This window comes from Bombus huntii, chromosome 9 (assembly GCF_024542735.1).
Source record: "Bombus huntii isolate Logan2020A chromosome 9, iyBomHunt1.1, whole genome shotgun sequence".
NCBI classification, from domain to species: Eukaryota; Metazoa; Arthropoda; class Insecta; order Hymenoptera; family Apidae; genus Bombus; species Bombus huntii.
In genome coordinates, this window is record NC_066246.1 from 14,863,764 (window position 1) to 14,877,656 (window position 13,893).

The following is a 13,893-nucleotide window of genomic DNA, read 5'->3' on the forward strand; positions in this document are numbered from 1 at the left end:
AAGCCAAAGTACGATGAGAACAAGTTGAAATTGCTCCTCGATATTGACAATTAAAAGTCGCAGTGTTAATGGTTAATCCATTGTAAATAGATCCATCTATCAATAAATTTATTAGGATAGAAATCATTGGAAACCCTAATTTCTAATATTTCTGAATAAATAAATCCTATAATAACATTAGTACAAATACCTTATATTTGAATGCAGTTGCGGTTTCCAAATTTTTGCAGTTTCATCTTTTTAAAGAATAAAGTATATATTATAAGTAAGTATCTAGATTTTCGATTCCAGAAATTATTTCTAGAACAATGTTCAGCCTGTGAAAAATTAAGAATAGTTTAGATTACTTTGAAATCTTTCATTCAAAGAGTGTAGATTAATATAAGAATCAAATTTAAATTAACTTTGCAGCCAAATCTTCTCTTAATGTTATAAGTATAATTTGATACAAAAACGATAGATATTCTTCCAGTTTTATCAAAGACACCCTATTTTCATGGATCCTAGCCAACGAAGCTACCTCGTCGTTTCCACATCGCATGATAACTCGATTAAACCCGATAACCGAGTATTTATTATCCTGGGAGATTTCATTTTGATAAAATCCGCTGGCACCCTCTTTCGCCGCTGCTGTGCCCTCGTGCAACGATGCGTTTCTCCAACCGGAAGTTGCACGTCCAGAAGTACACGCTTGAATTCGCGGCGAGATACCGCATTGGATTGAAATACTGAACCATTCCTAGGAATGCATTTTCATGATATTCCTCTCTCTCATCCCTGTAGCTCGTAAAAAAATTTCTAACGTAACTTTAAAATTTATAATGTGCACGTTGTTGATAAAAATTTCCTCGGCTACGTTTCACTCCATAACCTGCAAGCCTGTTAATGCTGAAAATATTCTATACCCTTCATTATATGTATCTACATATCTGTGTAATAAATATTAGTTTTCAAACCATTTGAAACTAGTAGACTCTCAGGCTCTGTACATGCAAAGATGAAAGATATTATTATCAAAATCATAAGCGACATATTATATACAGGATGGTTATTCACCGTTTATTGTGAATATGTACCTAAAACTGTATCCTTGGATTCAATAAACTTAAGCTTAAAAAAAAAATATACAGGATGGTTGGTAACTGGTGGTACAAGCGGAAAGGGGCTGATTCTACGCGAAAAAAGAAGTCGAAAATATAGAATATAAATTTTGTTTTTAATTTTTTTTTTAATTTTTTTTAAAATCTACAGTGAGATCCGTTATAACGAGACGTGATAAAGTGGACGCGTACCGGGCGAAAATTCAAAGTCGATTTTCTCGAAAACAAAGCCTCGAACGAAAAATTGTTATTTTATATTTTCGACTTCTTTTTTCGCCTAGAATCGCCCCCTTTCCGCTTGTACCACCAGTTACCAACCACCCTGTATATTTATATATGCCACATTTGTATACATATACCTTTTTAATATCTTTCTGCGAATTAGGAACTACATGTTTTGCATTTATGGCAAAATTCTTACAATTTCTTTTACTTTTTATGTTGCGTCCTCCAAATCGCCAAACGTATAAAAAAAAAGATTATTTTTCATATTCCACAGAGTAAACTTCCACTTTGTGTTTCTAGAGAACCAGTTCCACTTTGTATTTCATGCCATATGTTTTTTAATGCAAACAAAAATTCTTCCGGCACCGCAATCTTCGTGCAAGGAAACTTCATTTCGTAACGAAGCACCATAGTCCATAAAACGAATCGCATTGAGAATTGCTTTTGAATAACGTCTTCGACCATCTTATGCACGAGCCCTTTGACTTAATCGTTGCTCCACTTAATAAACGACATTTGCGTCGGTAGGATGATAAAACTGCGCGCGAAACGGTGGCTGGCGATGCGATATTTCGCGTTGCGATCTTTCTTCCAGATGCATTAATCTGCTGCAACATCGAAATGGTTTCGCCAACGATTTATTTATCACGGACACCCTTTTATTGAAATTAAAAGCGATTTAAAAGAGAAGAGTAGCGACAGCCAGGGATCGATCGAGATATACGTACGTATCGAATTACCAGCGGATTATCGTCGTGCAGAGGGATCAACGCGTTGCCGTGGCGCACGATAATTATTTCTGCGTTAGCCATAATTATTGCCGGGGTGGTAATTAATTCCTGCCTGAGCGGCAATTAATTTATTGCGGCTTGATTAATTGCCGCATGCTCGCCGCCGAGAGACAGTTCGTTACTGCGTTGCTGGATCGCCCTTTTGGCTCCACTGCGAAATCGACCGACACTGCGACCCTTTCTTAAGAAGAATTCCTGGAGACATCCGGATCGTGCATTGCTTCCCTTTGTCTACAATTTTCGATCACATAATCGGAACGAGGTTAACGTTTCAAGTAAAAAGTTGATATTCCTCTGAATTATACTAGTTATCTAAAATTATTGGGTTGGCAACTAAGTGATTCCGGATTTTGTCAATAGGTGGTCTTAGCACATTCTTTTGTTTTGACAACGTATTCAAAGCACCTAACCTATACTGCTTTCTTGTTGTGTGGAGTTCTGCCTTTAATTTAGTAAAAATTATATCAATTAGTTATATAGTTTCGTTTTTATCTGAATTTAAAAGTGGAAGACGCGCATTTAAGACATGTTTTATTGTATTATTTCCGAAAAGGCAAGAACGCATCGCAAGCACACATGAAGTTATGTGCCGTATATGGGAATGAAGTCTTGAAAGAAAGGCAGTGTCAAAATTGGTTTGCCAAATTTCGTTCTGGTGATTTTTCACTGAAAAATGCTCAACGATTTGGCCGACCAGTTGAAGTTGATGAGACCCATATCAAGGCCATTATCGATTCAGATCGTCATAGCACAACGCGTGAGATTGCAGAGAAGCTCAATGTATCGCATACATGCATTGAAAAAAAATTAAAACAGCTTGGCTATGTCAAGAAACTCGATTTATGGGTCCCTCATTCGCTTAAAGAAATTCATTCGACGCAACGCATTAGCATCTGCGATTCGCTTCTGAAACGCAACGAAATTGATCCATTTCTGAAACGACTGATTACTGGCGACCAAAAGTGGATAGTTTATAACAACGTTAATGGGAAAAGATCGTGGCTGATGCAAGATGAACCAGCCCAGACGACACCAAAAGCTGAGATTCACCAAGAAAGGATTATGTCGTCAGTTTGGTGGGATTATAAAGGAATTCTGTACTTTGAATTTTTACCAAGAAACCAAACGATTAATTCAAATGTGTACGTTCAACAACTCGTCAAACTGAGCGATACAGTTCAAGAAAAACGGCCAAAATTGGCAAATAGTAAGGGTATTGTTTTCCAGCATTATAATGCAAAGCTCCACACATCATTCGCCAAAAATTATTGGAACTTAGATTGGGATGTGTTGTTACATCCACCATATAGCCCTGACCTTGCGCCTTCAGATTACCATTTATTTCGTTTCATGCAGAACTCCTTAAATGGTACAATTTTTAATGACGCTGATAATGTAAAATCACATTTAATTCAGTTTTCTGCTGGCAAAAATCAGAAGTTTCATAAACATAGAATTATGACACTGCCCGAAAGATGGCAAAAGTTCATCGACAAAAACGGACAATACCTAATTCAATAAAGTTATATCTGTAAGCAAAAATTTTGAATTTTCCTTCTTATTTAAAACACGCAATCACTTTGTTACCAACCCAATATTAACGAAAATTTTGGTTGTAGCAAATGGCTTCATAATTTGAACAGAAACTTGATGCTAAAAATTTACTATTCCAGAAAGTTTGAAATGTTCAATGTTGTTCTAAAATTGAACTAAAATTTTTGGTAGTAATCGATGTTTCCTTAATTTTCAATTATCAATGTTAGAATTCTCGATTTCACTGTTGATAAAACATCAGAATATGTTTTCTAACAGGATATGATATACATTTGGAATGTCCAATGTATTTATATTTTCTTCGTTCGATGTTATATTTCTTTGCTTCGTATCTATCAGTTTTATGATATTTATGCGTACATCTATCTCGTAATGATTATCTTATATGCGAAGATATGTTTTTCTATAAACTAAAACTGGCCACATAGGATAGTCATAAAAATCCTCTATAGAGAAAGGATCTTATTAATTGCCTGGGTCCCAAAGCTATTTGAAAGGTTTCCCTCTGTCGAACAAAAATGCAGTCATCGATAATGCGCTAGCTTGAACGAGACCGACGAACTATCGTATATTTCTTGCGTTATCGAGGGAGGATCGAGCGACAAATGGCGGTGCCAGTCCATTCTGCAGGTGAGATATTGCGTAGATTTTCACTTTTCACCATGAACCGGCCATTTGCGGCGATCTTTGAGTGTGCTCGAAGAAACGAAAGCACCGGCTGCATCTCGATGAAGGATATGCTGTTTGGAAAATACGATTCGTTCCGTGCCGTGACCATTGTAATCCTGGGACACGTCGAATTTTTCAAAATCAACCAGGTAGAAGTCCTCTTTTCGTCACGCTGGTTTTTCGCTCCATCGGTGGTGGACTAATTCCTGGAAAAGCGGTATTTGTATAAAATCGTCCAGATTCATTCTCTTTAACCGATCCTTTGCGATACGTGAGCCATCTGATTTACCGTTGACAGAAATTATTTTCGACTTCTTCGTTTCCAAAATTTCAGATATTTCATTGGTAATACCAACGTAAGAGGAAAATTTTGTGAAGGGGGTGTCCTGTATTAGAATGTTCTAAAACAGCGCTTTTTGTGATTTTTTTTGGAAGGGAAAGAAAGAAATGAAGTTATTGAATTTTGAGGTATGGTTATTATATTATTATAAATATTAATTATTATATATTATATATTATGTTATTATAAATTATTATAAATTATTATATATTTTTCTTCTGTGTGAACTAAATAACGGCAGAAAAAAACGTGAAATTAAAAATTTTGAATAAAAAAATTTTTAAAAAAATTAAAGAAGTTTAAAAAAAAAATAAACTTTAAGGTGCTATAACAATTATTTAAATAAACTTTTCTCTGCCTTTATTTAGTTTACCCAGAGGAAAAAATAATTTAATCCTTTTTTGGTTTTTTGTTTCAGTCAAGAATTACGAGATGTATTTTTTCCGCCGATTGAAAACTGTTATAAATTTTTCTTTTACTTTAAAAAAACTTTTTTGTATTCGTTAAATATATACAAAACCATGCCTCAAAATTCAATAACTTCATTTCTTTCTTTCCCTCCTAAAAAAAATCACAAAAGAACGCTGTTTTGGAACATTCTAATTCAGGACACCCTCTGAATGGAGAAGCTCATAATTACAGACATGTATACTTGTAATAATACCTAATATTGTCGTAATAATATCACTCGTGGTATAATACTATCATAGCAATAATATAAATAGAAAATTTCATAATAGGACTGACAATATAATAATATTTTCATAATAACATTATTCGTGAATAAACAATTGTACGAGTCGATGAAGTTTATTTAAAAAGACAATAAATACTCCTGCTACAGTTTATTGGAAACCTTGATACACTCGAGCTTAATTATAAATATTATGGATCATACACTGCTATATTTACAAGTAATTCGATCGAGAAGGTGGATTCTGTTTGCTGTCGATTGTAAATGGGCAGGGAGGGGGGGGGGGGCAGTATATCCGAAGAACGTGTAGAAAAAAATGTTTCCGGAACGACCAGGAGGGGAAATTAATATTTCACAGATTGACGAATTCAGGATGCTTCCGCGAAGTTTCGCAATAAATTATCAAGACGAGAGCTGAGCTACGTTTCTTTGGCTCCCCCGATACACGCGCGGGGTCATCTCGTATGATGCAAAATATTATTTAATCCTCGCTGGCTGTTCTCTGGCTTCTGGCAATTCTTTAATGCTCCTGCCTCTCGAGAATTGAAGAAATTAAGAGAAAAATACAAAACAAGAAAATACGAAGAATAGCATGAAAAAAAAAAAAAAAAAAAATAAGAAAGTCCAGACACACTTGGACACTGAGTATATATCATTATGCATATAAAGTATAAACCTAAATATTGTAACTGTTTATTGCATAGCGATGTTTATATCATACGAAAATGCATCGTTCGCAAACATTCAGAAACTTCGACTATAAAACGTGTTGTTATATCTCTGAGATACAGCTAGATCTGAAATATGATAGATATAGTAGTGTTCGCATAAATTCCGATACACTGGACGTCTCGTTGTATTCTCTAATAAACAATTCTCACAAAGGAGATAATGACCTTAACCCTGCTGCGATTTTCGAATTTTTATATTACAATCTTTTTCACGCTTCAGCAAACAAATTTTTAAAATGTTCAATAAGGAATTGTGTCTACCATTAAAGTCTCTTCAGTATTTTGTTCAATCATATTGCAGTACAATTAGATGAGAAATAATCGAAAGGATGTAGCAGGGTTAATCCAAAAACACTTTCACACACGCCTGAAAAAGAAGTACATCTAACGAGAACGAGCGAAAAAGGTATAATATTTATGGTTTACCCTTGCTATATCTATTTACCGTCTTTGTCAATGGTAAGATGGTGACCTTACCGCTTGAACATAAGCGAAACAATTCTTCCAATGATCTAAAATATAAGAGAACGCTACTATAATGTTATCTATGAGAGGATGATTTGAAATTGTAAAAAAGTGCACTGACACGTGTAATGCACGTAGTTCTAAATTTTTGTATAAGTACGGTAACACGCATATAAAGTATGATCAATTATTTGTTCAGCTGTAGCTCGAGACCTCGATGATTTTTATGTTCCTGAATATGGCGAGTAATGCTATTAGGCATACTTAAAGTACTGAATCTCATTAAACGGTATTAAACGACTGTATATCTAGTCATTCGTTTTGATCTCGTATAGTAACGTCCGCGCGGCCGAGAAAGATTGTAATAAAATATTTTTCTCAATCGCGCGTTCGATACGGAGAACGTGGCAAAATCCTCGACTTCTAAATTCGCCTTTGATCGTTGTTATCTACGGACGGCAACTCACTTGTACGCAAAATAAACGAAAAAATTACAATTGAAAAAAGATAAAAGGAAACAGCGTTTACGTAAAAAGGAAGCGCGAGTTCAATCGTCCACGATCTACTGGACTACGTTTCGCTTGTTATCGACGGTTAATTAGTTATTAAACAAACAAAAAGGAAGTAGAAATTTAAGCCTAATCGTATTTATCACAATATATATTCTTTGACTTTTCTAATTTCATTTTCTAGCTATTCGTCTAAGTATCTCACGCTTTACCGAAATATACAATTTTTAGCTACATTTGTATCGCTTGTGTCTCGCAATTTGTATTCTCGACCGTCGATTGAAAATACCTTTTTTATCGATCGAGCTTGTGTTTAGCTTTATTACCGATCGCGTCGCTTCTTACAAACGCGATGATCGTCCTCGCCTTATTACCGACGGAGAATGTTTCCTCGGTGAATCTCTCGATACGCTTGTACCGATGGAGTTGCCACGAAGAAGAAGGAAAAGAGAAGAACTTCGCTTGTACGTCCAAAGAGGCCGCGTTTAGTTGATCCTACCCTTGTGGGTCATGTAACTTATGCTATCAGATAGAAGTTTTTCCCTAGCCTGTCTTCGAATTCTCGAACACATCGCTAATATCGTCCCTGCCATTAAACAAAGGAAGCCACAACCGATTCCTATGATCGTACTAAGAACAGTTGATCTAAGGCACACTCTGTCGTTCGTGGATTCACTAGGTCCTGCAAAAAAAGCATCAATAATCAGTATATATAAACAAATAAAAATGTTAATAATCATAATCATACAAGTTCTGTTTAAACGATGACTCGGATAACAGATTAAATATTTTAAGGTCGAATCATTTACTGAAATTACCACTTCGGAAAGCTGTAGTGGAATTCTGGAAGAATTCCGTATCTGCCTCGCCTTCCTGTAGAACACGCAACGATTGGAACAGATTGACGTTCTCTGACAAACTCGTCGCTGGCGTCGACGGGCCACCAATTTCTGGCAAAGAACGTTTAGCCACATTCTTGGCGTTCCTCCAATGACACGGTTGACTCTGTACAATCACGAATAATTCATATAACAACAGGCATATAAATTTACATCAAGACTTTTAACAAAACGATCTATTGTATGACAATTGGCTAAGAATTTATTCTCATTCGTTTCCTACATACTGGACATCTTCCGTGACACATTCTGACGTCGCACTCGATGTATAGAGCAGGTGAGCCAGTGAACCTGAACGTCTTCATGTAGGCGAAAACTTGAGTCTCGAAGAGACCACTCTCTGACCAGGATCCGCGAAATCTACTGATCAATTTATCATCCACTGGGCACCCGTATTGATCAATCAGCTGAATCCTTTTATTTCCACCGTTGTGGGCGTAACAGTCGTTCACGACGATGTCGAAACCATCTGTGAAAATAAAAATATTCATTTTAGATGTCCATCCTAATATAGATTCGAATCTCTTTTATTAAATTTTACAGTAGAGTTCGATCTCTATTTATTAGAGTTACATTTTAATTAAGTCGACCAAACACCTGCAAGTAGAATCTATTTGAAACTAATACTTGAATGAGAAATTACAAAATTCCTATTGTATCGATGTTTCAAAAAATTAAAGTCAATAAAATAAATATGTCATATACAGTGAACAGTGGTATCGACCACACCTATGCTGTCGATAAAACAGGAAAGACCTTATTGATGAAAATATGTGATATTTAGATTTTTGTTTATCCAGACAAATATTTGCTTTTTTAATAACTATTACATATTCCTGAAGTTTCATATCAACGTTCTGAACCAACCTAATGAACTTAAATAGCCTGAGTATATCGATTCTACTTAGAATTCTAGTATCTTGGAATATTTAAACTACCGACTTATCGTTGTCAATTATTGGCAACTTGGAATCGCGACTCGTTATCGATTTCTCGAACGAGGAAACCCTACTCTAATTTTAGTTTCTCGAAGGGAAACTGTGTACATAATAGAGGTCCTGGGTATCCCGTTGACCAGTGGAATAACACCAAGCAGATGTTATGTAGCGCCACGTGATTAGCACTAGAACTACCACACCAGATAAATTGACTGCTTTTACAATTTTATTTTAAAATTCCTACTTTATGTTATATTTTTTTCCGCAAAGATATAATGACTTTCGCAACGATAACTAAAGGAATAATATAATGAATTTTATCTTGTTCTTTATGTATTCAACCTCAAAATAATTTTGTATCAATGCTACTTATACCAATGCCAGTTAAAATGACTGGTACTTGTCAAAGCGTAAAAGGGTCCTGCAATCTGTTTATCGAACCCCAATTAACCAGTTTCCTCGTTTTCTACAACTTGCCACGCGTTTTTTAAATTTTTACTGTATATCATTCGATATGATGATATTAGTTATGAGAAAAATTCCGAGTCGATCGCTAGATTACTAGATGCTAGTTAGATTAGTTAGTCTAGTTCTACAATTTTATAAATGTGTCAACCCTCGTTTAGGGATTATGGTCCCAGATGGATTAATAATACCAAAAATGTACTACATAACATGGAATTCCTTGCGTAAGAAAGTAATAAATCAATAAATATAAAAATATTCTATTATCACGTATTTTTTAAAGACCAGTCATTGTGACTGCTTTTTGGTAGAAATAACTTCCTGTTAACTATCGGTAGTTCTAGTGTTAGACACGTCGATCGTATGGAATCGATGTAAGAGTAGCGTAACGCGAAAATGCGTGTCCGCTATATCCCCGTACCGTATTTGCTGCGCATATAGATAATGAGAGTCAGAGGATCGCCGACACGGACTGGTCCAGCCACTCTAGTTCCAGTGGTCCCGTAACCGTATCTGATTTCCATGTAGCACTCTGGTGGCTGCAGGGTGAACACAACAGGATTCCCCGTCGCAACTCTGAAAGAAGATATCCGCGTTAGAGCCTTCTGCTGGGATCAACTTCCCGTTATCCATCAGTGGGACATCATACAGTACACGTTAAAAAATACACGGTAGTACAAATATATATATATACAATAATTTTGAATTCTTTACTGTTATTATGGATGACTGATTGGCATGGCAAGTTAACAGATATTTAATAAGATGGTCGACATAGAGGAATTGGAAGGCGAAACTTCTTCCAAACGTTGTAATCACATTCGCAAGTCGCTTTGAAGAGCTTAATTAAGGATCACTAATTGGTATTAATAATTAAGGTATTTAGTAAGACACTTACTCGACGTCGAGGAATGGAAAGGTGACGGTTTTCCAGAAGTCATAACCGTATTCGCAAGTCACTTTGAAGTGTTCGTCGAACTCCTCTTCGATCAGCGGGTTGTACTGCACTGTGACCGTGTTCCACATCAAGTTTTTCTGCAATGGAAAGAAATCGAGCGTTGTAAATCGCGAGGAGAAAATCACAGTGAGTGGGCCATTTAGACGAAATATCGATCATCGATCAATTGGTTAAAGCGGTTTACAAAGAAATGCAAGCGCTAGATACTATGTATTAGTGGAGTTAACTGAGTGTGAAGAGCGAAGGAAAATTCTTTGAAGAGTCGACATTAAAATATTACTGGCGCTACTGTATTTTTCTAATATAAAATTAAATATGATATACTGTTGAAATTTTTCATGTAAAACAACTAACAATTGGAAAAGAAGAAATATAGGAAAAAAGGATGAAGAATGACAAAGAAAGGAAAGAGGGAAGTTAGGAAAGATATCAAATGGGAATGAAGGAAACAGTGAGAATAAAATGGACACAGGCAGAGGAAATGAGATGAAGGCCAGATCGAAAAGGAAGAGAAAAGTGAAAGGGAAATTTGTGATCTGTATTTAATTATTCACTTTATATGTTCATTTTATATCTTTTCAACGACTCCATAAGTCTAGTTCGCTAATCTATAAACTACTTAAGAGTCAACAGAATATCGTCTTCATCCAAATTCTTTTCCTCCGTTTCGTTTGATCTCTTTCTGACCGCAACTCAGTAGGAACAGACACGATTTTAGTGCATCCTGTATAAACCATGTCGAGTTTAATAAATCACAGCAGAACGTAACAGAATTATTAGCATCGGCATTTATGATTCACGTCCGTTAAAGTTCTCTAACGGCACGGACGGTGCGTATATTAATATACATGTCGAGTCTCGTGGGACGTTAAACATTCAGACGACGGTGGATGATCGCGAGATAAAAGATAAAACGGGCCAAGTCGATTCTTTTATTTTTTTTTTTTTTTCGTCTACGTTAATCATTATTATTCCTTGTCAAAAGGGGCAAGTGGTCACGCTGTGATCATAACGAACCACACCATCTATCTTTCGTCACACTATTATACAGTACTGTGCAAAAGTCTTAAATCATCTGTGTTACTCGTTTTACAATGGCAATTAAATATGTAGTCCCATTGGAAAGTCTTAGGATACATCTTTAATAAAACCGCAGTGTTTGATATAGATTACGTATAACAATATTAAGATATTTTGTTCATGCCACTGGCTACTTGTGCTTTCTTCTGATGCACAATTTCTTTTTTCAGTTATAATACACAGAGCCCTGGTTTAATTCTAATGCAGTCGTTTACAACAGGTCTTCTTAACAAATAGCGTCATCTATTTGTTCGTTACTAGAAGTGAAACATTCTCATTTAATACATGGACTAAGGCTTTTGTACGTTACAGCATACACGCATGCTCTCTTTACGTACCGTAGGATTTTTTCGGCTGTCCTGATGATGAGTGTTCTCGCCGAGGGTGCCGCAACGATTCAGCTGAATATAGAACTCGTAGTAGTCGCGGCCAGTTCCGTTCACGTACATGCAGTCCGGGTCATAGGAGTAGCCTTTAATTGAAATTGATCGTTCACTGTCAGCAATTTTCGTACACACACCCACGTTTACAAGTACATATTCATTAACACACTTACTGGGGTCATGTAAAACTCAATAACGAATCCAGATTACCAAACAAAACCATTTACAACAGATACAGTAAAAATATGATAATAAAGTTTGCTAATAAATTGAGAGCTGTAAGAAAAGGTCAAAGTCTTTTGTAGAACTGAATTAATATTAATAGGAAAATTATACGAGCTACAAGCTATGTACGTGTATTAACGCATTCTGTTCCATAACAGCATGTAACACGCTTGGCAACAAAGCAAATAAAATTGTGAAAATTACATGTGCTACAGTAACCTACATAAGTAACGTACATGAGATAGGATTGTAGACTCGAGCAATTTCCTCTATGTTTTATTCTTTTCATTTCTTCTATATGTTGCCACACAGAAACTAGACTACGTCGGAGCTAATTGTTAAATTTCTGAATAATTGAAACACGCGTCGTGTAAGAGAAGTTTTCCTTTAGCTTTTAAAATCACAAATATGAAAGAACGATCGAGCAAAACTGGAACGATAATCATCTATACCCTGTTGGAATCGAGAGGAACGCTCAAAGAGAGCTGAATAGTGTGGAAGGAGGACGGTGACCAACAAGGACGAGCTATTTGCAGGTGCATCGCGTGCATCGTGCAAAGAGCAGGCAACGCGTTATGCTTCTTTCAAAATAACGGAAATGCACGGTTCGACTATGCTGGTCTGGATGGACTCGCCTTGGAAAAAAGGAAAATTTTCTCTCTTTCCATCTTCCTTTCTCTATCTCTGTTTGCTAGTGGCGAACTTCAGCGAGATCGTTTCACGATAATGTTTTGCCATTAGCTCGTCAGCATCGTAACAGTTCGAGCGTTGTGTCCGCAGAGATGATGATTGCGAACGGCAAAGTCGTGAGGTCGTACAACGCGGACGTGATAGTACGTCTTTTGATGCGGATCCTCGCAGCCACGTCCACGATTCATGTCGCGATGTTAATTTCCAAAGGGCTACTTACCCGCTGAGTAGAGCAACCCGGTGAAGGAACCGTTGAAACCGATCCGGATTTTCATGTAGTCGTCCTGACACTCCGCCTCGATATCTACAAATTTTTATTTTATTAATGAGAGATACTTCCACAATTTTTTTTTTTTTTTTTTTTAGATGTTAGTTTTCTGTGAGTTGAGTGAGTTCTGTGTGATGAGTGTTTATACATAGTTTGTACATTTCTCTTAGTAATGTTATAAAATAAAGATATCTTTTGATTTTTATATGTGAAGCACAATATTTATCGTGTTAACCATGTTCATACTAATCTTTTTCTCATTATTCTCAGCATTTTTAAAAAACATTTAACTCTGAAGGAATCAAACAATTAACTTTGTCAGGATTGAGTTGTCAGTTTGGTGTTTGCATATTCCATATGCCGATGATTAATGACTAATAACGTTCAACTTTAAATGTAAAACTCAAATTTACATAAAATACTTAACACTTTGACTGTCATGCCACGCTCAGGACGCCACAGTGTTTTAACACAGTGCACCGTTAGATGCAAGATTTCTTCTCTTTTTTTTTATTGATGTTCTAATAAAACTGTTTAATTGTTCAATGAGCAACTTTTTATTTCAAAGTATCTTCTATTTATCGGTTATATTCAAAATGCCCTAACTGTCAATTTTCATTCAATTTTTACAATTGTAAGAAGTTGAATGTCATCAATGACCATTGTGGCATCACAGATAACCGTGGCGGGTCATATACCTACAGGGTGGTTGGTAACTGGTGGTACAAGTGGAAAGGGGGTGATTCTACGCGAAAAAAGAAGTCGAAAATATAAAATAAAAATTCTTTTTTTAATTTTTTTTTTAATTTTTCTATCGGGACAACGATCTACAGTGAGATCCGTTATAACGAGGCGTGATAAAGTGGACGCATACCGAGCGAAAATTCAAAGTCGATTTTCTCGAAAACA

At 36.0% G+C, this 13,893-nt stretch overlaps 1 protein-coding gene and 1 long non-coding RNA gene across 3 annotated transcripts in view; both read right to left on the reverse strand.

Moving 5' to 3' along the window:
• LOC126869835 (uncharacterized) lies at positions 1-2,804 on the reverse strand. Of its 2 annotated transcripts, none has more exons than XR_007691021.1 (3): positions 2,054-2,804; positions 191-1,930; positions 1-96 (listed from the first exon to the last, which is right to left on the reverse strand). It is a non-coding gene; the product is annotated as an uncharacterized LOC126869835 (long non-coding RNA). The 2 variants fall into 2 exon arrangements; XR_007691020.1 differs by having other exon boundaries at positions 191-1,933.
• A 2,704-nt stretch (positions 2,805-5,508) lies between these two features.
• The window catches only part of LOC126869803 (uncharacterized), a 93,654-nt gene continuing 85,269 nt past the window's right edge, over positions 5,509-13,893 (reverse strand). Inside the window, exons 5-11 of the mRNA XM_050626813.1 lie at positions 12,937-13,020; positions 11,757-11,890; positions 10,279-10,415; positions 9,802-9,956; positions 8,205-8,446; positions 7,897-8,083; positions 5,509-7,760 (exon numbers count right to left, since the gene is read on the reverse strand). Coding sequence (XP_050482770.1) covers positions 7,564-7,760; positions 7,897-8,083; positions 8,205-8,446; positions 9,802-9,956; positions 10,279-10,415; positions 11,757-11,890; positions 12,937-13,020 — 1,136 coding nt within the window. The 3' untranslated portion in view covers positions 5,509-7,563. The remainder of the gene's footprint in view (positions 7,761-7,896; positions 8,084-8,204; positions 8,447-9,801; positions 9,957-10,278; positions 10,416-11,756; positions 11,891-12,936; positions 13,021-13,893) is intronic.